Source organism: Mytilus trossulus, chromosome 9, assembly GCF_036588685.1.
Source record: "Mytilus trossulus isolate FHL-02 chromosome 9, PNRI_Mtr1.1.1.hap1, whole genome shotgun sequence".
Classification (NCBI taxonomy): Eukaryota; Metazoa; Mollusca; class Bivalvia; order Mytilida; family Mytilidae; genus Mytilus; species Mytilus trossulus.
In genome coordinates this window covers 47,085,946-47,107,830 of record NC_086381.1, presented here as the reverse complement: position 1 = coordinate 47,107,830, position 21,885 = coordinate 47,085,946, and the positions used below count along the sequence as shown (strand labels likewise).

Here is a 21,885-nt window from a genome sequence, read left to right as displayed (position 1 = left end):
ATCTTACATTAATTTGTAGGATACTTTACTACAGATAATTTAGCTGATCTGTAACAATAACATCTTCATGTCTTATATAGCATGTACTGTAGTACGCCGCTAGATTAAAACTGACGTGGAAAGGTAACACATTGCCAGCGAAAGCTCTTTTTTTTGAGAGCCCAGGTGGTCGTGTGGTCTAGCAGGACGGTTGCAGTGCAGGCGATATGGTGTCACGTTATCACAGTAGCATGGGTTCGAATCCCGGCAAGGGAAGAACCAAAAATTTGCGAAAGCAAATTTACAGATCTAACATTGTTGGGTTGATGTTTAGACGAGTTGTATATATATATATAGTCACCAAAAGTATAAAAAAAGAAGACGCCATGTACCTATATAGCTGAAAGTGATGTTAAAGAATAATGATTCAATTTTCCTAGGAATCTCCTGTATGAAGTCAGTCTCATATTAAATAACATGGAACAAAAAGGCAAGAAGAGGAGAACAGTTGGTTTCCATGGGCATGATGGGAATGCTTATCGATTGAAACTCCCTTCCTAACAATTGTGTTGTCAATCAAGCATCTTGATATTGTCAGTTTCATGGATTATTTTTTGGTTTGATTCAGGGTTTTTTTTCAATTACAATTTATCTCTCCCATAGACGAGATACGTGCAACTATGTTAGAAATTCTTTGTTTTTAACAAAGCTGGACCAGCTATTTCAATTTTTCTTATCCCAGGAATAGATTATTTTAGCCGTATTTGGCACAACATTTTGAAATGTTGGGTCCTCGATGCCCTTCAAAATTTGTACTTGTTTGACTTTATAACTTTTTTTTATCTGAGCGTCATTGCTGAGTCTTATGTAGTCGAAATTCGCGTCTGGCGTATTAGATTATATCCATGGTACCTTTGATAACTTTCAATTGGACAATGACTTGCATATTATCTCCTTGTTTCAAAATCATGCTAGGAATAGAAAACACGAATTTAATATGAACTCGTTATCTAAAGATCATTCAGTAAAACTGTTGGGTAAGAAGATTTCATCAGTTTCAGAGAAGACATTTTTTTAAGTTAACGAAGACAAACACCAAGTAATATAATAAGTAATAAGTAAACAATTGGCCCAACAATAAGTCCTTACAGAAAGGGGGGCAATAGGGAGTCCGTTAACATGTTAACATCACCTCGATTTGGGCAAAAACAGTTAACAAAATATGCAAAAATGCTGATAACAGTTTACAAACAGGGTTGAAAACAATTAACAGCTTAAATTGATCTCAGCTCACAGTTAACAACACCTTGTAAAGGGCCAAAACAGGTTAACATAAAAGGGTAATGTCACCCTCTTTTACGGCAAGCAGGGGTTGCAATTAAATATTGTGTTCAGTAAGTATATTTCATTACAAATTTGTAAAACGTCCTAAAATATTTGGAGATTTTTTTTTTATATCACTTAAAAATGTATAAAAGTCTATTGTAAACTCACTAACTTGATGATAAAATAAATTTCAGGCATAGGAAACAAAATATGTGAAATAAAAAAAAGTGCTTCGGTAGTGCTTAATATCACTCAAATTGCCATAAAACATATTTTGATCTATGGATTCAATATTCATGATACTGAAGGCGCCTAACATAGCATATCAATACATTAAGTTAAAATTCAAATAAATTCATAACATCTAGTTCAGAATGCTTGACAATAGTTATAACATACTTTATATAAATTATGTCTTTATATCATCTACCCTCAATAAGCCCCGGATATCCTTGAGTATGTTTTATTAATAGTGAATTTGTATTTAATCATAATTTAGGGGGTATGGATCATGGACTCATATGTTAAAGGTCTTGGTTAGGTTTCTCCACATAGACACTGTAAATGTAGTGGATTTTTTTTCACATAATTTTTGAAAGGTTTCTCCACATTTCCAGCAAAATGTTACGGAACAAAACAAAGCATGCAGAACAAAGAAACACAATTAAGGGAAGGTGATCTTATTCGGACCACCCCTATTAAAACAAAGGAGTTTGAATGTAATGATTGAGAAAGCAGTCATGGTATAGTAATTGGAGAGAAACACGTACAATTCTAGTCATTTTAGAAATTTTTTGTGTGACGATAAAAATGTACCCTTCTATGTAGACGATAAAAAATCGACTGATTTTAACAAACCACGTATTTTTTCCAAAAATGACGGTACCGATAACTATAAGTTACCTCTGACGAATCACGATAATGATTATGTTTACGAATCACAGTATAGTTTTAACCAATTTGACACTTACGGTAGCCAAAAATGACTGTTTGACGCCTGACGATAAAGGGAATTACTACCCTCATGATATGTGCTTGTCTATTTGGTTCCAATACCGCTGAACCATAATTAAAAGGTGAATTCTTGTAAGTGCCGTACATACATTATTTTTACATGTATATCGTTTGTCGTTGTAGATTTTTCTCCAAAGGAACAAAACAGTGTTACATTTGCTTTAGATGTTATTCCTTTGATTTGACAGCGTTAATCCCAATTGGTGAAATTATCAGTTCTAACTGTATCAACATATCCTATTGAAGTACTGACACTTGATTGTATCCAATCGTTTCCTAAAGTTGTTATTTTCCTATTTACCTGTAAAGTGCAGCAATAGACAAAAAAAGAATGTCGTTTGAAATGTGTTTGATCATTTCACCAGTACTGTCAGGTCTTATTAAGGATGGTGCAGGTCGTCAGTATTGTTTCACTAAGGATAACCAAATGCAAAACATTAAAGACTAGAAGGCAAAATTGGTTTAAACGTTCTCTATATATAGCAGTATCAAAGATACAATACTAAACGTTTACTATGAAAAAAAAGATGTTGTATGATTGCAAATGAGGCAACTCTAGATCTTCACAATAGACCAAATGACACAGAAATTAACAACCCCTTTCTATTACTTTGCCGTGTTTGCCATCTTGTTATACAAATAAGATCACCAGACACATTTTTGTTAATCTACATATTATTACTGACTGTTGCTACATTTGGTTTCATATATTAGATTCTTGAAAACGTTAAATGAAGAAAAGTGACAAACAACGACGGATGCCAAGTGATGCAAAAGATAACCCGATGTTGGACGAGCTATAAACTGGTCAAAAGAGTCAGGTAAGGGTAATAACTCTAACAATGAATCATTTGAGATTGTCTATCATAAAATCCTACTCCATTTTAGTCAAGATAACCAGTATATAGACTGACATTCTGAACATTTTTGTACAATCAGATTTTCTCTATCGCTAATAGTTTTAAAAACAGCAGTGTCCTTGCATTTCATCTCTATCATCTTGTTATAGCCTTAGTGGCCATTTTGTTGGCTGGCAGGACAGGCAGACATATTTGTTTAACTAGTATATCTTACTTGATACCTAATAATTGAAGCAAAAACTCTATTCAAGTTTTGTAAAAGCTTTAATCATCTTTAAAGGACGGCAAGATCGAATGTAATGGTCCTTTTGGTGATATTTGCTTTAAATACAGGCTGATTGTGACATTTTTCATCGTAACAGATTTTACATGCATTGAACTACGTATACTTACATATTAACCCTACAAGTGTGTTTTAAGGAACAGCGTCAATGTTGTTTGAGGGAACATAAAATAATCCAAAAAGCAAATTGAAATCAGAAAGACCCTAAAAAGCCATCATGTTTAATTTGGATTTTGAAACCCAAAATCTAGAAATCATAACTAGAGGCTTTTATGAGCCTGTGTCGATCACCCTGGTCTATGTGCATAGTAAACAAATGACACAGAGAGATTCATGACAAAAAAATTGTGTTTTGGTGATGTGTTTGTAGATCTTACTTTACTGAACATCGCACACATTTTTGAAACTAGATACACCAATGATGATTGCCAAGTTTGGTTAAATTTTGTCCAGTAGTTTCAGAGAAGATTGTTGTAAAAGTTAACGACGGTCGACGCCGGACGCCAAGTGATGCTTTTTGGATTATGTTGTGGTCCTTCAAACAACATTAGCGCTGTTCCTTAAAACACACTTGTAGGGTTAATATGTAAGTATACATGTACGTAGTTCTTTCAATTAATGTAAAAAGCCACCACGTTAAATTTGTATTAGATTAGATTTGTTTTCATTCACACAGAAAACTAGTGACAAGAAGGTGACTGTCACAAAAATCGTGGATTACAAACGATTACTTATCGTACTGTGCAGTCTGAATGACGAGATGAGTTTTAAACACTTGTAATGACAATTTCCATTCAATATTTAATGGTGAAAAGCATTCGTAGAGTATGGCATGGCAAATAATCCAGTACCATTTTACTCGAGAGTTAAAATTTCATTATACTAGAACAAAACTCAATACTTGATCTACAACTTGTCATGGTGTAGACTAAATGTATATAATAAATATCAAGGCAATGTCTTCAAGTATTATGCAACCATGTGTGGAAACTGATCGTCCAAGGCATAAATTACCTTAGCCGTATTTAGTACAACTTTTCGAAATTTTGGATCCTGAATGCTCTTCAACTCCGACTTGTTTGACTTTATAAATATTTTGATATGAGCGTCACTGATGAGTCTTATGTAGAAGAAACACGCGTCTGGCGTACTAAATTATAATCCTGGTACCTTTGATAATTATTTACAACACTGGGTCGATGCCACTGCTGGTGGACGTTTCGTCCTCGAGGGTATCACCAACCCAGTAGTCAACATTTAGGTGTTGACATGAATATCAACAATGTGGTCATTTTTATAAATTTCCTGTTTACAAAACTTTAAATTTTACGAAAAGCAAAGAAATTTCTTATCCCAGGCATAGATTACCTTAGCCGTATTTGGTACAACTTTTCGGAATTTAGGATCCGCAATGCTCTGCAACTTTGTACTTGTTTGGCTTTATAAATATTTTGATATGAGCGTTACTGATGAGTCTTATGTAGAAGAAACACGCGTCTGGCGTACTAAATTAATATAATCCTGGTGAGTGAGTTTGAGTGAATTTTCCAAGTCCAAGGATTAATATTATACTATGCACAAGATAGTTCAGAACAAAACTCGAACTTTCTCTGTACGTAGCTTGTCAAGTTGTCAGGATGAACACTAAATACCATTATATCAATATCTTTAAGCATGAAGAAAGAAAGAGAAGAAAACTGAATATTTGAGTGTTAATCTATTTAAGTCCAAAGCGACCTCGTTAGTAGGAACTAATAATCAAAGGGAACTTTGTAGAAATGATAGCTCTTATAACATTTTTAATTACTTTGTATATTTTAATATAATATAATAACACTTTATTCAGAAGCAATACAGCTTATATATTATATACATTTATAAATACTCAATTCAAACACACTATAAAAATGTCTAAAAAAAAATAATCTGTTCATATCTTTTCCAATTTGCACTCAAATTCTTCCGAAAAACATTGCAAATATCGAGGTACAACATGTACCTTTTTAAATTTTGGTTAGAAAAATGAAGATAATATTTGCAGCTATTTGCAAAGTTTATTAAAGCATCTATTTCATTCTAGGTCACATAATTTCATCTCTGGGCAGTCATTTACCTGTCTGTAAATTTGCATGTACATGTATATTTATAGTACAACAGTTCATTGACAGTATTCATACAAATATAATTCTTCTATGCACATCATCATGATAATGTATATATACATTGTTATCTATACCTTTGACCAAGATCATGTTTTATGCATTGGGATTTTTCAAGATGATAAAATTTATCATAGCATTTTTATATGAACAATCTACATGTACATGCTTTTTCACATTAGTCTTAAACATGTCTAGTCATCATGGTTACAAAATACAAAATAGAATTATGTGCTAGATTTGATAATTCAAATAGCCAGACAAATATAACAATAGTAATTTTTCATAGAAATCACTGTCACTGACTGTGTTTTAGACAGTTTTGTTTTTGTTTTAGAAAGTTTTTTTAAATTAATAAAATCTTTATCAAAGTGATAATGGTGATCATCTGAAATAAATAGAGAATTCTTAAGATTGCAAATATTTTGACTAAAAAGGCTTCATCTTAAATGTTCATATACAATGTACATGTACCATATATATACATGTAGTTAAAAAAAATCATTAATGTAACATATTGTTAATCTTTGGCTGACTTTATGTAGGTGGGACCACATCAATATCCTTACGAATTTTGTGTGTTGCAATATGTGAATTAAGATTAGCAGACTGTGCAAACCCTCTGCCACATAAAGTACAAACATATGGTTTTTCTTTTGTATGAGTTCGAATATGACATACAAGAGAATAAGACTGAGCGAATCCTTTGCCACATACATCACAACAATGTGGCTTTTCACCGGTGTGTGATCTATCGTGTATTTTGAGTGAAGATTTCTGTGCGCAGGTATAACCACATTTTTTACATTTGTATGGTTTTTCACCCGTATGTACTTTTTTATGTCTCGTCAAGTCACAACTCTGATAAAACCCTTTCTCACAAACTTGGCACTTGAAGGGTTTCTCCCCAGAATGCATTTGATTATGGCTTTTAAGTTGATACTTGGTAGGAAAACTTTTGTCACATTTTTTACAACAAAATGCTCTTTCACCAGTATGGACTCGCATGTGAGATTTCAGCAGGGAAGTTGTAGAGAATCCCTTGCCACACGAATCACATACATAAGTGTTATGACCTTCGTGCACATTCAGATGAGCTTGCAAGTTTGCTAACTGTGTATACCCCTTACCACAGTGATCACACATAAATGGCTTCTGATCTTCATGTATGAGACAATGAGTTTTTAAGTTTGATACTTGGTTGAACTTTTTCCCACATGTACTACAACAGAACGGTTTTTCCTGTGTATGTGTCCTTGCATGTCTTCTTAAGTCTGAATTTTGAGTAAATATTTTGTCACAAATTTGACATGGATATTTCTTTTTTCCTGCATGCCTATTAACATGCCTCCTGATATAAGAATGAGTTGTAAATATCTTCTGACATATTTTACACATAAATGTTTTATCTTCAGTTTCTGGGTCAATGAACTCTGTTACAGATTTTCTGAACAAAAGGTCCTGCCTACAAGCTATACACATAGTACGTGTATCTTCAGCATCAACATGAGAATCTTTCTTGGAAAGTGCTCTAGATTTTTTTCTATCAACTTTAGAAACACTTTTAGCATGTTTAGTGAGAACCCTATTTCCTAATTTTTTCCCACACTTTTTACAAAGGGGATCTATAGTACTATCATTTTCACTAGAATCAGAAGAACTATCAGCTATGTCTTGAAAGGATTCATCTGTTACATCTCTTTCTTTCTCTTCATTATCTTCTCCTTCATCTTCAATGGATTCATCCATTATATCTTCTTCTTTATCTTCAATTGATTCATCTTTTATATCTTCAATTATTTTTTCTTCGATGGATTCATCTTTACCATCTTTTCCTTTATCTTTAATTGATTCATCTTTTATATCTTTTTCTTTCTCTTCAATGGATTCATCTGTTTCATCTTTACCTTCATCTTTGATTGATTTGTCTTTTTCATCATTTTCTTTATCTTCAATCAAATTCTCATCCATATCTCTTCTTTCAGATATATTTTCTGTATCTTCTCCAATATCATTGACAGATTCATTTTTCATATCTTGTATATCATCTTCAATGGATTTTACATTCATATCCATTCCATCAAGTCCAGTATCTTCTCCAATATTATTGACAGATTCATTTTTCATATCTTGTATATCATCTTCAATGGATTTTGCATTCATATCCATTCCATCAAGTCCAGTATCTTCATAGGATTCATTTTCTATATTCTGTCCATTGCAAGAAACTTCCATGGCTTGGACAGTATTTGCCTTCTCCATATCTGTACAAGTAAAAAGAGTTAAATATAGCTATTTTAATAGATATAGGAAGATGTGGTGTGAGTGCCAATGAGACAACTCTCCATCCAAATAACAATTTAAAAATTAAACCATTGTAGGTTAATGACTGTATTAAACATGGTTTTTTTCAAATCTTTTTTTAATAATAATTTCAGTCATTGTGTCAGTTTTATGATTATAGTTATCAAAGGTATGAAATATTTGCAAGCTGAACTTTAAAATACACCTGGAAACTAAATTTCAGAAATCTGTGATTTATAGATACAAAGTACTAAGAACACTTCATTCATGTACATGTACATGTTCATTACAAATTGTATGTGTAAGACCATATACAATGTATACATTTTAGGAAAACAGAGTGCTGAATAAGTTCCTGTAGAACATTGAAGAATGTTCATATGTAGATTTCTACCAAATACTGTAAGGCAGTAACCAAGTTCTTTTATTCACATCCATTGTTTGCCATTTAATAAAGGACAGACACAAAAGGTAGATAGTCTATATAATACTGCTTTTACCAAGTAATCAAATTTGCAATATATATATATTTTTACTAGTGTTGTCAACGGTTAACCGGTTAACCGGTTAACCGGTCGAACGACCGAATACCGAATACCAAAAACTCTAACCGGTTAACCGGACTTTTTTTTCAATTTTAATAGTTTTGATATAAATTTGCATGGAAATCATTAAATAGTTATGTTTTATTTAAAAAATGTCGTCGTAGTTATTTATTTGACAGATCAATTGTCCAGTATATTGATTGCTATTTTGATCCTAAATACATAAAATTAATTAGAGCTCGGGGCAGAACCTTAAAGAAACATGATTGGTAAATATGTTTTTTTAACAATAACTTTAAATCAGAGATGCGATTAAATTTTACTAATTAGTTCATTATTTCGTTTTTGATCTAATATTGTGTAAACATCTAAATGTGTAAACACAGTAGTGCAAGGTTTAGTCTTTCTTTAAACGAAATGCTGCCTTAAAAAGTGTGAAATGCAAACCGTTAATGCGAATGAACTCAAGGTATACGTGATAGTACGAGTAACATGCTTAAAGAAACAAGCAAACAAAGTAAAGAAACAGGTCGTATGTTGAGCTATAGTTATTAATTTCTGTGTCATTTTAGTGTCTTGTGGACAATTGTTTATTGGGAATCATACCATATCTTCTTTTTTTTATAATTAATTATTTCAAATTGAAACGCTCCACATTATTTTCGAAGACAAGAGAAAATTAAACAATGATCGGTTTCAGACAAATTCAATTCTACGAGATCAAGACGTTTTTTTTATATATTTTTCAATTTGAAGTTGGTACAAATGCTATAGTTGATACGGTGTATTTGTTAATCAAAAACCAAACTTCTCCTGGAATCCTCACAGACAAGCCTTATAATGCCAAAGGACACACTTCAATTCTTTAATCGTAGTATTATGACTTGGATGAAAGGTTGTCAAATTGACACTTATACCACATCTTATAACTATGTGTACATGTATGGTACTATTGAAAAGGCTTTCAAACGACAACTTAAAACTACCGGTTAACCGGTTAATCGGTCCAACGATTATCCGAGTAACCGGTTAGGCAAAAGTGTACGATTTGACAACACTAATTTTTACATAATGTCAAGTATATATAATAAAAGAATATGTGGTATGATTGCTAATGAGACAACTGTCCACAAGAGACCAAAATGACACAGAATTAACAACTATAGATCACCGTACGGCCTTAAACAATGAACAAAGCCCATACCGCATAGTATCCCGACCCTCCCCTAGCCTGGGACAGTGGTATAACAGTACACATAAGAACTTACTATAAAAATCAGTTGAAAAAGGCTTAACTCATCAGATGGACAAAACTATAGTATATTTTACTCTTTAAGATTCTTATTACCCTTTGAAAAGTTTAGTGTATGAGATATATTTATAGCACTCAAGCTATAAAACTGCCTAATTGACTTGGTACATGTAGATCTAATGATTAAATATGGTAGTGATATTTACCCTCCGTTACTCATGCATAAAAGGCTAAGCCTACAAAATCCAAATAATTTTTAGGTGATCATTTCACCATCTTAAAAAGAATTCATTCTGATTTATATCAAGAATTTCATTTTTAAGTTTGATTTTTTTTTGTACAAATGTTTTTTATAGGAGCCTACATTTTTTGTAGATATTTTCATATATTCCTCTATTTCGTCAAATCACAGTAAAGATTTGTGACACAAAGTGATTACCATAGTTAAGGGTCGTTCCAAAATATGTTGCAAACCAAAACTGTGTCAATTAAAAATAAGTTAAATGAACTGAAAAACATTGGACCAATTTGAGAAGGTTATCATGTTGGTGTTTTCCTGATCCCCATTTTTACATAAATATCTATCTGTATTGATTACAATGATTGAGATTTTTTACATGTTTTAAGACCAACAACCCTTTTCATACAAAAAAAAATCTTATGAAGTAAGAAAGTGTAAATATTCATGATTTAAAAGTAAATTTTAAAGCGAAAAAAGCAGCTGAACTTTTTCTTGACAGATCTCTTGCTCATTATTTTTGGTTAATATAATGTCTATGCATGTTTTCTTGACAAATTGACCATGTTCATTGACTTTTGCCATATTAACATGGTTAAAGGGGCAATGTAAATGATGTACAAACACATGATACTTGTATACATAGATATAGGAAGATGTGGTGTGAGTATACATTTATCATTATTTCCATGATTCTGTTCACTCATCCTGTCAACATTTTTTATGATAAATTTATGTACCTTCATAGATCTCTTCATCTTGGACATTATTGGTAATGCTAAGACAAACTTCACTCCAAGTATCTAGTGACATTCTGTTGTATCCACTATCCAAATAGACACAGCTTCACAAAGGGTCAGTAAGTGGTCCTGAAATATATATGTGTTAAAATTAAAGCGCTGGCCACAATAACTCTGATAAGGAGTCCTCTGAAGGTTTTGACTTTGTTGACTCATGTCTTGCTGATCATTTTAGCTTTTAAATTTTCTGTCTATCTATTATAATATCAAGATAATCATAAGCATGTACTTAATCATAGGTGTTTGCACTGTATTACTGCAACATCATGGTATATATATACAAGAACTCATTGTCATTCCATCATTACATTTTTTATTTGTGAAGACATCTACAAACTGTGATCAAAATATAAGAAGTGACTTTAGTTAAAAGACTAATTGTGCTTTCTTTTATTTATTCTTCAAAGATATTAATATAAAATGTATACAAACTATTTATTGTTTTACTTTTTCGATCAATAATTTTCTGACCCAAAGTCCATAAAGACAGTATCGCAGTAAACAAAACAAAGACAAAAAGGTAATGACGAAAAACTCAAAATAAAAAAATAAGCGACGCAACGTGACACAAAATATTGTAAAATTCAGTTTGTCATGCGTTAACCTGGTGCTATCCAAAATTCCTGGGGAGAACACTGTCTACAATGTTCTAGTTAACCACTTTTTATACACAACACATTCTAAAATATTATATATACATGTAATCATGATTTATATTGTACTCCTCTTTCATGTCATTCATACCATTACAGATTTATGGTTCGTTTGGTTAGGTTTGGTAAGTTCAAACCCATTTCTGATTCAACATGTTCATGATGTTTAATTTTGATTCAAAATAAAATTGGTGGAACTACATCATGTACATGTATACATATAGAAGAATACGTCCACAAAATAAACACACAAAGGAAACCTTTGTCTGGATCATGAATGAACATAACTGTAGGTGAAAATACTGTCAAAATAGGTTCAATTTGCATGGGTACAATTACATTGTAATCTTTATCCCTTGTAAATATTGTTTTGGAATTGGACCAGATAGTCTTTAAATGGTGGGTGGGTTGACTTGGGACACTCATTTAGACAAATACAAACATCTAAAGACAGTTATAATCATGATAATTATTCATTTTATCCATGAACTGTTATAAATTGGAATCATCTGCCACAACAAATAGTATCATGTAGTACAGTACAGGGATCTCAGAATCTGCTCTCATCCCCATATTCTATCCCTAACTATTCTGTTATCAGATGTATATAGTTTTATCACAATTTATTTTTTCAAATGTACATAATATGTAATGTTGATTTTTTGATTTTGTTATTTTTGATTTCTTGTTGCTAAATTAGTGTAAATTATAAATTTTATAGTCAGTCAGGGGTACTACTTATTCAAGAATTTTTTATTTACTTGAAGAAGTAAAATAAAATACACAAGTATAAGTAAATTTGTAGGATACTTATACAAGTGAATTTTATTTACTTGTATCTATAGGTAAAAAAGTTACCTTTTAATCTTTTCTTGAATTCTAAAGATTAACCCCCTAATCTCTTTTTTCCAGTGGACGATTCTATTACGTTTTTGACAGGTGTGTTGAAACTTATTTTCGTACGATGTTTTACATTTTTTTCTTTATCAGTTTTCGTGCTTGAAGATTATTTTCTGGAACTGATTAAGAGCTACGCAAATCTGTTTTTCTTGTTTCTAAAATGACGATTTAATTTCGTCTTTGTCCGTGCACCCCCTTTTTTTTACTGTAAATTATTAGACAATGTCATGCGATGTTTATAACAGCTGAGCAATAATATTACATCAAACTAAAATTTAAGAAATGATTATAAAATAGCATAACAAACATACATGTATTGTTAGAAAGGTGAAATATATATTGATTTTGCATATATTTTTCTGTCTTCAAAGATGATTTATTTAAAAAAAAAAATTCCAACCGACCGACCAGACTTTTTCATGGGGAAAATCTGTTAACCAAGAAATTAAAAAAATGTGGCCTAAAATATGATATATATGTGAGGGGGGATATGACCTTTATCGAGACTCCAGGATCGGGTGCTTTTAATCTTGGGATTTCGGGATTGACCATTTTTGGATTTTTCTGATTTCGGGACTTCTGGATTTACTTTATTTAAATTAGGGACCTCAGGATTTCGTTTTTTTAATAAGTCCAGGATTTTGGGAACAGGACCCCTCCTATCCCCCTCCATATATGAACTCTGACTTTTAATTTCATAATTTTTGGTCAATAATCAAAAAAGTTTCCCATTAGGTCTCTATCATGTCTATGTTTAATAATTTTATTTTTTGAAGTGTTGATTACCAGATGGAGTAAGTATAAGTAGTGTAAAGGCCTTCAAACCAAAACAAAAACAACATACATGTGCTTTTAATGTTTGTTTATTTGTACCATGTGACTATACTGATTTAAATATTAAAGATGAATAATAAATGAAAGGTACATTTGTAATATTTCAATATGTATTTGAATTTTATTTTTTGGGGAATTTAATCCTTTTCATCCAAAAAAAGTAAATATTAGGAATAATTTTGAATGGTAACAAAAAAGGGGAATTAACTCTAGTTGAAATATGTTTGTAAAACAATCGTGCAATTTATTTACGAGCTAAAGCTAAGGTAATTGGTGTTGATTAACAGTCGATTTGACACCAAAGCTGTAAAGTGAAGCCATGCACTTAATGGGTCACTTAATTTGACAGTTTACAAAGTCCCAGCTCGATGAACTTCCTGTTCATGGAAGAATAACGAATTTGCCGGTACAAATGTATTTCAACGGAATATTACTTATGTAATCAATCTCAAGGCTAAGAAATATGGGTGAGAAAGGGACATTTTCAGAATTCCCGTGATATTCAATGACCTGCCAGGTGTCCCGGGTGATCCCTCAGAATTGTGAAAATCTTGGGTCACACCCACACTGCCACAGAATACGGGTCAGTTGACAGGTATGTAATCAACCATTTTTGTCCCACAAAAAGGGGAGGGGGAGTTCCAGGCACCTTGAAAAGCTATCTTAATCCATATCTCTGGCTAGTTCAAATAAATTTATTATGATGTCTGGCAAGGCCTTTTTTTATATTGTTCGTGTATTTTGTTTCATCCTTTTCCTAAAAAAGTATTTCGCATTTTCATATCGGTCAGGACTTTGTCAGGACAATAGTGTAACTCTTGTTATATGTGTAATGGTTGTTTTGTAGTATAACATACGCTTAATGCTTAAATAACCTTATTTGTTCTGCTTTTTGACGAAGCCAATAGACCTATTTTGTGACATATGGTAGATATGTGTCACTTGCAATGATTGGTTAAAACAGAGAAGTACATTAACGTTTCTATCGATATCGGTTCAAACGTGTATTTTTTCCGAAAAAGAGATCCCATTGTCTTATCTTGTCTTGTCCCTGAATGAATATCTTGTCTTTAAAAGGCACACCTCTGGTTTCTGAGTAGAACAGATATATTCGTGTATATAACACCCTTCAAATGTTTTTCTTACACTTTTTAAAATCTTAAACAAAGACGATTTAGATTTTAAATATTCACGCCTTTTTAAACTGAGTGGTTGCAAGCTGTCACAGAATATAAGTTCCTTCATAACAAAACTTCAAAAAGGAATAAATATTCTGGAATATTATTTCCACGAGTCGGAATAAATATTACAGTATATGTTCCTAACGGAATAAATAGTAGGTATAGAATATTTGTCCCAACGGGAATAGGTAAAACCGTATTATGACATTGTTTATAATAAAGTTTCCAGTGAAAAATCTGTTAGACGGAACAAATATACGTTGACAACGCAACGCTTTCTCTTCATTTACAGGTGATGTTAATAATAGTGTGTTTATATACGTCTAATATTCAACGCAAAACAAAGTTTTTACAAGATGGAGAAAGTCAGTACGGCCACATTTACATTGACAATTACAGATCAAGGCACTATAGCATCCAATAGTTATCTTTTTTTCAATCCACCATTTTCTACATTAGAAAATGCCTATACCAAGTATGGAATATGACAGTTGTTACCCCTTCGTTTGATGCGTTTGGACTTTTGATTTTGCCTTTTGATTTTGGACTTTCCTTTTTGAATTTTCCTCGGAGTTCAGTATTTTTGTGTTCAAAGTTTACTTTTTAGTTGTGTATTAATTTTCTAGCTTTTCTAATGTTCTACCCTTCGCGTAGAGCTCGCTTTTATTGAGAATGTGTGAATTAGTTCAAGCATGTGATGCTTTCTTGCAGAAGCTTATTAATTGAAAGTGAGATATATCTTTAGTAAGTATGAAAAATTAAGATGGTAATCATGGTAATTGACGTCCATAATTTAAATGTTTGTTTAAAGGCACTATACATAAAGTAAGTGCATTTCTAGACTTATGTTAATACTTACTAAACTCTGTAAAAATGTAAACAAAGGTACAAATCATAACAAATGGATAAATATGGAAGTAGTTTCACATAAAAAAAACAAGAGTGCACACACTGAAATGTCTCGCCTTCTTTACTAATCATTGATATTATGTTGATAGTCCTAATAATAATTTTAAAGCTTTATTACAACTGACTCATAAACTTAACATAAACCAAGAAAACTAAACATTGACCTTTGAACCATAAAAATGATGTCAATGTCAGATGAACCATGCCAGGTAGGCATGTACAGCTAACAATTCTTCCATACAACAAATAAAATTGACTTATTGCTTATAGTTTATAAGGTCAAATAAAACCTGCACGACTGACATGTAGATCATGAAATATTTCAATACACCAAATATAGTTGACCTATTGCATATAGTATTAGAAAAAAAGGCCAAAACTCAAAAACTTAACTTTGATCACTGAACCATGAAAATGAGTTCAAGGTCATATGCCACCTGCCAGGCAGACATGTACACCTTACAACCATTCCATACACAAAATATAGAAGACCTATTGCATGCAGTATACGAAAAACAGACCAAAACACAAAAACTTAACTACAACCACTGAACCATGAAAATGAGGTCAAGGTCAGATGACACCTGCCAGTTGGACATGTACACCTTACAGTGCTTCCATACACCGAATATACTAGACCTATTGCTTATACTATCTCAGATATGGACTTGACCACCAAAACTTAACCTTGTTCACTGATCCATGAAATGAGTTTGAGGTCAAGTGTAAACTGTCTGACGGGCAACAGGACCTTGCAAGGTACGCACATACTAAATATAGTTATCCTATTACTTATAATAAGAGAGAATTTAACATTACAAAAAATCTTAACTTTTTTTTCAAGTAGTCACTGAACCATGAAAATGAGGTCAAGGACATTGGACATGTGACTGACGGAAACTTCGAAACATGAGGCATCCATATACAAAGTATGAAGCATCCAGGTCTCCCACCTTCAAAAATATAAAGCTTTCAAGAAGTGAGCTAACACCGCCGCCGCCGGAACACTACCCCTAAGTCAAGCTTTCTGCGACAAAAGTCGCAGGCTCGACAAAAAACCCTTCTCTCTGTACAGTCTACAGACTTACCTATGCAGTTTGGGAAGTCTTAATGCCTGGGATCCACTAAAGATATGTATATAAGAGCTAAATGCATTTTGTGTTGCAGAAAGATAAAATCGTTTTTGTACTTTGATGGGCATTTTCCCCCTTCCTGCATCATGTCATTCTTGTCTGATATGACATTGATAGATTATATGATCGTTTATATAATTTTTTTTTACAGAAGTACAGTTTATATACAGCTTAACAGATGTGCAGTAGTTATATAAAATAGTTTTAATCTTTATAAGTTTTACAGTTTTATATATACGAGGGTAGTAATGTCCTTTACCGTCAGGCGTCAAACTGTCAGTTTCAGCTACCGTTAGCGTCAAATTGATTAAAATATTACAGTGATTCGGCAAAATATCCCTATCGTGATTCGTCAAAATATCCTTATTGTGATTCGTTAGAGGTCTCAAATAATTATCGTTACCGTTATTTTTGACAAAAAATTAACGTGATTCGTCAAAATCATTCGATTTTTTTATCGTCTAAAAGAGAGTGCATATTTTATGGTTCAGTTCATATACAGCTTTACAGATGTTCAGTTTATATACAGCTATACAGATGTTCAGTTTATATACAGCTTTACAGATGTTCAGTTTATATACAACTTTATACAGATATTCAGTTTATATACAACTTTACAGCTGTAGTTTATATGCAGCTTTACAGATGTTCAGTTTATATATACAGCTTCACAGCTGTAGTTTATATACCATGCATACAGCTTTATCATTGGTTACGTACAGAAGTGCATTTCGAAATCTGAGACCAAAGGCTGCAAAACTTGCGAAGTCTAAATAGCAGATGCTGAATTCACTAGCAAGTTAACCAAGAAGTCATATTTTACCAGAAGTTAACAGTGGCGGATCCAGAATTTTTCATAACTTGTGGGGCCCACTGACTGACCTAAGAGGGGGCCCGCTCCAGTCACGCTTCAGTGATTCCCTATATAAGCATCAATTTTTTCCCAAAAAGGGAGGCCCGGGCCCCCTGCTCCCCCCTAAATCAGCCTCTGGTTATGATAATTTGAATTGTAAATTTGACAAATGTCGTCTATGGAAGATCACGAATTAGAGTTCAACCTTTGCGGATTGGTACACGTACGTCGGTGAAACGAAAGGAAGGCTAAAACTAGAGGCTCTAAAGAGCCTGTGTCGCTCTTCTTGGGCTATGTGAATATTAAACAATGAAAGCAGACAATTTCAGTGATTCCCTATATAAGCATCAATTTTTTTCCCAAAAAGGGAGGCCCGGGCCCCCTGCTCCCCCCTAAATCAGCCTCTGGTTATGATAATTTGAATTGTAAATTTAACAAATGTCGTCTATGGAAGATCACGAATTAGAGTTCAACCTTTGCGGATTGGTACACGTACGTCGGTGAAACGAAAGGAAGGCTAAAACTAGAGGCTCTAAAGAGCCTGTGTCGCTCTTCTTGGGCTATGTGAATATTAAACAATGAAAGCAGACAATTTCATGACAAAATTGTGTGTTTGGTGATGGTGATGTGTTTGTACATCTTATTTTACTGAACATTCTTGCTGCTTACAATTACCTCTATCTATAATGAACTTGATCCAGTAGTTTCAGTGGAAAATGTTAGTAAAAATTTACAAATTTTATGAAAATTGTTAAAAAATGATTATAAAGGACAATAACTCCTAAGGGGGTCAATTGACCATTTTGGTCAAGTTGACTTATTTTTAGGTCTTAAATTGCTGTACATTATTACTGTTTACAGTTTATCTCTATCTATAATATTATTCAAGTCTAGATATTAACAAAAAACGGCAAAATTTCCTTAAAATTACCATTTTAGGGGCAGCAACCTAACAACGAGTTGTCCGATTCATCTAAAAATTTCAGGGCAGATAGATCTTGACCTGATTAACAATTTTACACTTTGTCAGATTTGCTCTAAATGCTTTGTTTTTTTAATTATAAGCCAAAAACTGCATTTTACCCATATGTTTTATTTTTAGTCATGGCCGCCATCTCGGTTGGTTGGCCGGGTCACCGAACACAATTTTCAAACTAGATACCCTAATAATAATTTTGGCCATGTTTGGTTAAATTTGGCCCAGTAGTTTCAGAGAAGAAGATTTTTGTAAAAGTCTATTAAGTTTTACGAAAAATGGTTAAAAATTTACTATAAAGGGCAATAACTCCTAAAGGGGTCAACTGACCATTTTGATCATGTTGACTTATTTGTATATCTTACTTTGCTGAACATTTTTGCTGTTTACAGCTTATCTCTATCCATAATAATATTCAAGATAAAATCCAAAAACAGCAAAACTTCCTTAAAATTACCAATTCAGGGGCAGCATTCCAACAACGGGTTGTCCGATTCATCTAAAAATTTCAGGGCAGATAGATCTTGACCTGATTAACAATTGTACCCCTTTGTCAGATTTGCTCTAAATGCTTTGGTTTTTGAGTTATTACCCAAAACTCGCATTTTACCCCTATGTTTTTTTTAGCCATGGCGGCCATCTTGGTTGGTTGGCCGGGTCACCAGACACAACTTTTAAACTAGATACCCTTATAATGATTGTGGCCATGTTTGGTTAAATTTTGCCCAATAGTTTCAGAGGAGAAGATTTTTGTAAAAGTTAACGACGGACGACGACGACGACGACGGACGACAGACGACGGACGCCAAGTGATGGGAAAAGCTCAATTGGCCCTTTGGGTCAGGTGAGCTAAAACGTATGTGCGGTCATAGATAGGCACTGACTACGGTTACATAAATTTCTTTTCGTTATAAGGCTTAACGAATACCGTTATGCGTAGTAATTTGCACGGGTGGAATCACCATGGGCGTCAAGTTGGTTACCTATTCCCTATTCCCTATTCGTTACCTATTCCCTATTCCCTATTCGTTACCTATTCGTTACCTATTCCCTATTCGTTGCCTATTCGTTACCTATTCCCTATTCCCTATTCGTTACCTATTCGTTACCTATTCGTTACCTATTCCCTATTCCCTATTCGCTACCTATTCGTTACCTATTCCCTATTCCCTTTTCGTTGCCTATTCGTTACCTATTCCCTTTTCCCTATTCGTTACCTATTCGTTACCTATTCCCTATTCCCTATTCGTTACCTATTCGTTACTTATTTGATTTTTAATATCCTTCCCCGTTTTTAATTATGGCATGGAAAAGTTTAATATGGCTGCCGTTACATGGAAACGGCACAATTGTGAAAAAAATCAGTTTTTGGTTTTTGGTGAATTGTTTGGATATGCTTCAACTTAGAATCATCATATTTTAAAACATTGTAGGTGCCCACTATATACAGGTGTTGGATGATTTTGGCGATCATTGGAACTTCTATGTTGCCATGGAAACTACACCAAAATTTTCAAAATTCTCAAAATGCTCAAAACTTCATGAAACTTCACAGTAATGATGAGCAACATTGGAAGATGTGGCATTTGGAGTTGGAATTTCCAAAATAGGTCTTGTTACATGGAAACAATGCAAAAAGGTAAAAAATTTCAAAAATAAGAATTTTGAGTAAACTGGATGAAACTTTACAGGAATAGTAACTGGCAAAGGCAGAGTTGGATTTTGAAGTTAGAATTTTCAAAATGGCCGCCGTAACCATGGAAACAGCAAAAATATCTAAAATTTTAAAATTTTCAATTGTGTCCGTGCCCCTGGTGGTAAAAATGTGTTCTTAGAGAGGAAAAGAGCCTAATAGCGCGCATGTACCCGTTCCAGCGCTCGGTTAATACCCTGTTACATATTCGTTACCTATTCGTTACTTATTCACTTATAAAACGTTTGTTGTACGTTGCACCTTTTAGAAAGGAATTTTCAATTGTGTCCGTGTCTCTGGTGGTAAAAATATGTTTTCAGAGATGAAAATACCCTATTAGCGCGCATGTACCCGTTCCAGCGCTCGGTTAATACCCTGTTACCTATTCGTTACCTATTCACTTATAATACGTTTGTTGTACGTTGCACCTTTTAGAAAAGGATTTTCAATTGTGTCCGTGTCTCTGGTGGTAAAAATGTGTTCTTAGAGATGAAAATACCCTATTGGCGCGCATGTACCCTGTTATCTATTCGTTACCTATTCGTTACTTATTCACTTATATACGTTTGTTGTACGTTGCACCTTTTAGAAAAGGATTTTCAATTGTGGTCCGTGTCTCTTGTGGTAACAATGTGTTCTTAGAGATGAAATGACCATATAAGCGCGCATGTACCCGTTCCAAAGCTTGTTAAATAACCTGTTACCTATTCGTTGCATATTCTTTACCTTTTCACTTTTCATATGTTTGTTGTACGTTGCACCTTTTAGAAAAGGATTTTCAATTGTGCCCATAGGTCTAGTGGTAACAATGTGTTCTTAGAGATGAAAAGACCCTATTAGCGCGCATGTACCCGTGCCAGCGCACGGTAAATTACCTGTTACCTATTCGTTACCTATTCACTTATTATACGTTTGTTGTACGTTGCACCTTTAAGAAAATGATTATTAATTAAGTTCATATCTCTGGTGGTAATAATGTGTTCTTATAGATGAAATATCCCTATTAGCGCGTATGTACTCGTTCCAGCGCTCAGTTAATACCCTGCTACTTATTCGTTCCTTATTTGCTTTTAATGCACGAGGTATACGTTGTGCCTTGAAATAAATCGTTTTTTAATTGTGTTCATGTCTCTGGTGGTAACAATGTGTTCTTAGAGATGAAATAACCCTATTACCGCGTATGTACCCGTTCCAGCGCTAATAGGGATATTTCATCTATAAGAACACATAATTATAATTACCACCAGAGATATGAACTTTATCAAAAATCCTTTTCTAAAAGGTGCAACGTATAACAAACGTATTATAAGTTAATAGGTAACGTATGGGTAACGAATAGGTAACAGGGTATTATCCGAGCGCTGGAACGGGTACATGCACGCTTATAGTCGTACTTCATCTCTAAGAACACATTATTACACCAGAGACATGAACTTAATTAAAAATCCGTTTCTAAAAGGTGCAACGTACAACAAACGTATCATAAGTGAATAGGTAACGAATAGGTAAAGAATAGGTAACAGGGTATTTTCCGAGCGCTGGAACTGGTACATGTGCGCTAATAGGGTCATTTCATCTCTTAAAACACATTGTTACCACCAGAGACATGAACACAAGTAAACACGATTTATTTTAAGGTGCAGCGTATACATCTGCGCATTAAAAGCGAATAAGGAACGAATAAATAACAGGGTATTATCCGAGCGCTGGAACGATTACATACGCGCTAATAGGAGTATTTCATCTATAAGAACACATTATTACCACCAGAGATATGAACTTAATTAAAAATCCTTTTTCTAAAAGGTGCAACGTACAACAAACGTATTATAAGTGAATAGGTAACGAATAGGTAACGAATAGGTAACGAATAGGTAACATGGTATTAACCGAGCGCTGAAACGGCTACATGCGCGCTAATAGGGTACTTTCATCTCTTAGAACACATTTTTAACACCAGCGACATGGACACAGGTAAAAATCCGTTCTAAAA

The 21,885-nt window shown here is 33.3% G+C and overlaps 1 protein-coding gene across 3 annotated transcripts in view; it reads right to left on the bottom strand.

The window, feature by feature from the left end:
* Positions 1-5,312: 5,312 nt before the first annotated feature.
* Positions 5,313-21,885, bottom strand: part of LOC134683026 (zinc finger protein 260-like) — a 30,689-nt gene continuing 14,116 nt past the window's right edge. The window contains exons 1-4 of one of the 3 annotated variants that reach the window (XM_063542032.1): positions 14,023-14,142; positions 10,701-10,829; positions 7,743-7,885; positions 5,313-7,637 (exon numbers count right to left, since the gene is read on the bottom strand). In XM_063542032.1, coding sequence (XP_063398102.1) covers positions 6,159-7,637; positions 7,743-7,885; positions 10,701-10,773 — 1,695 coding nt within the window. In that variant the 5' untranslated portion in view covers positions 10,774-10,829; positions 14,023-14,142 and the 3' untranslated portion in view covers positions 5,313-6,158. Of the gene's footprint in view, positions 7,638-7,742; positions 7,886-10,700; positions 10,830-14,004; positions 14,143-21,885 lie in introns of those variants that run through there. The other 2 variants (XM_063542033.1, XM_063542034.1) reach the window with 2 other exon arrangements.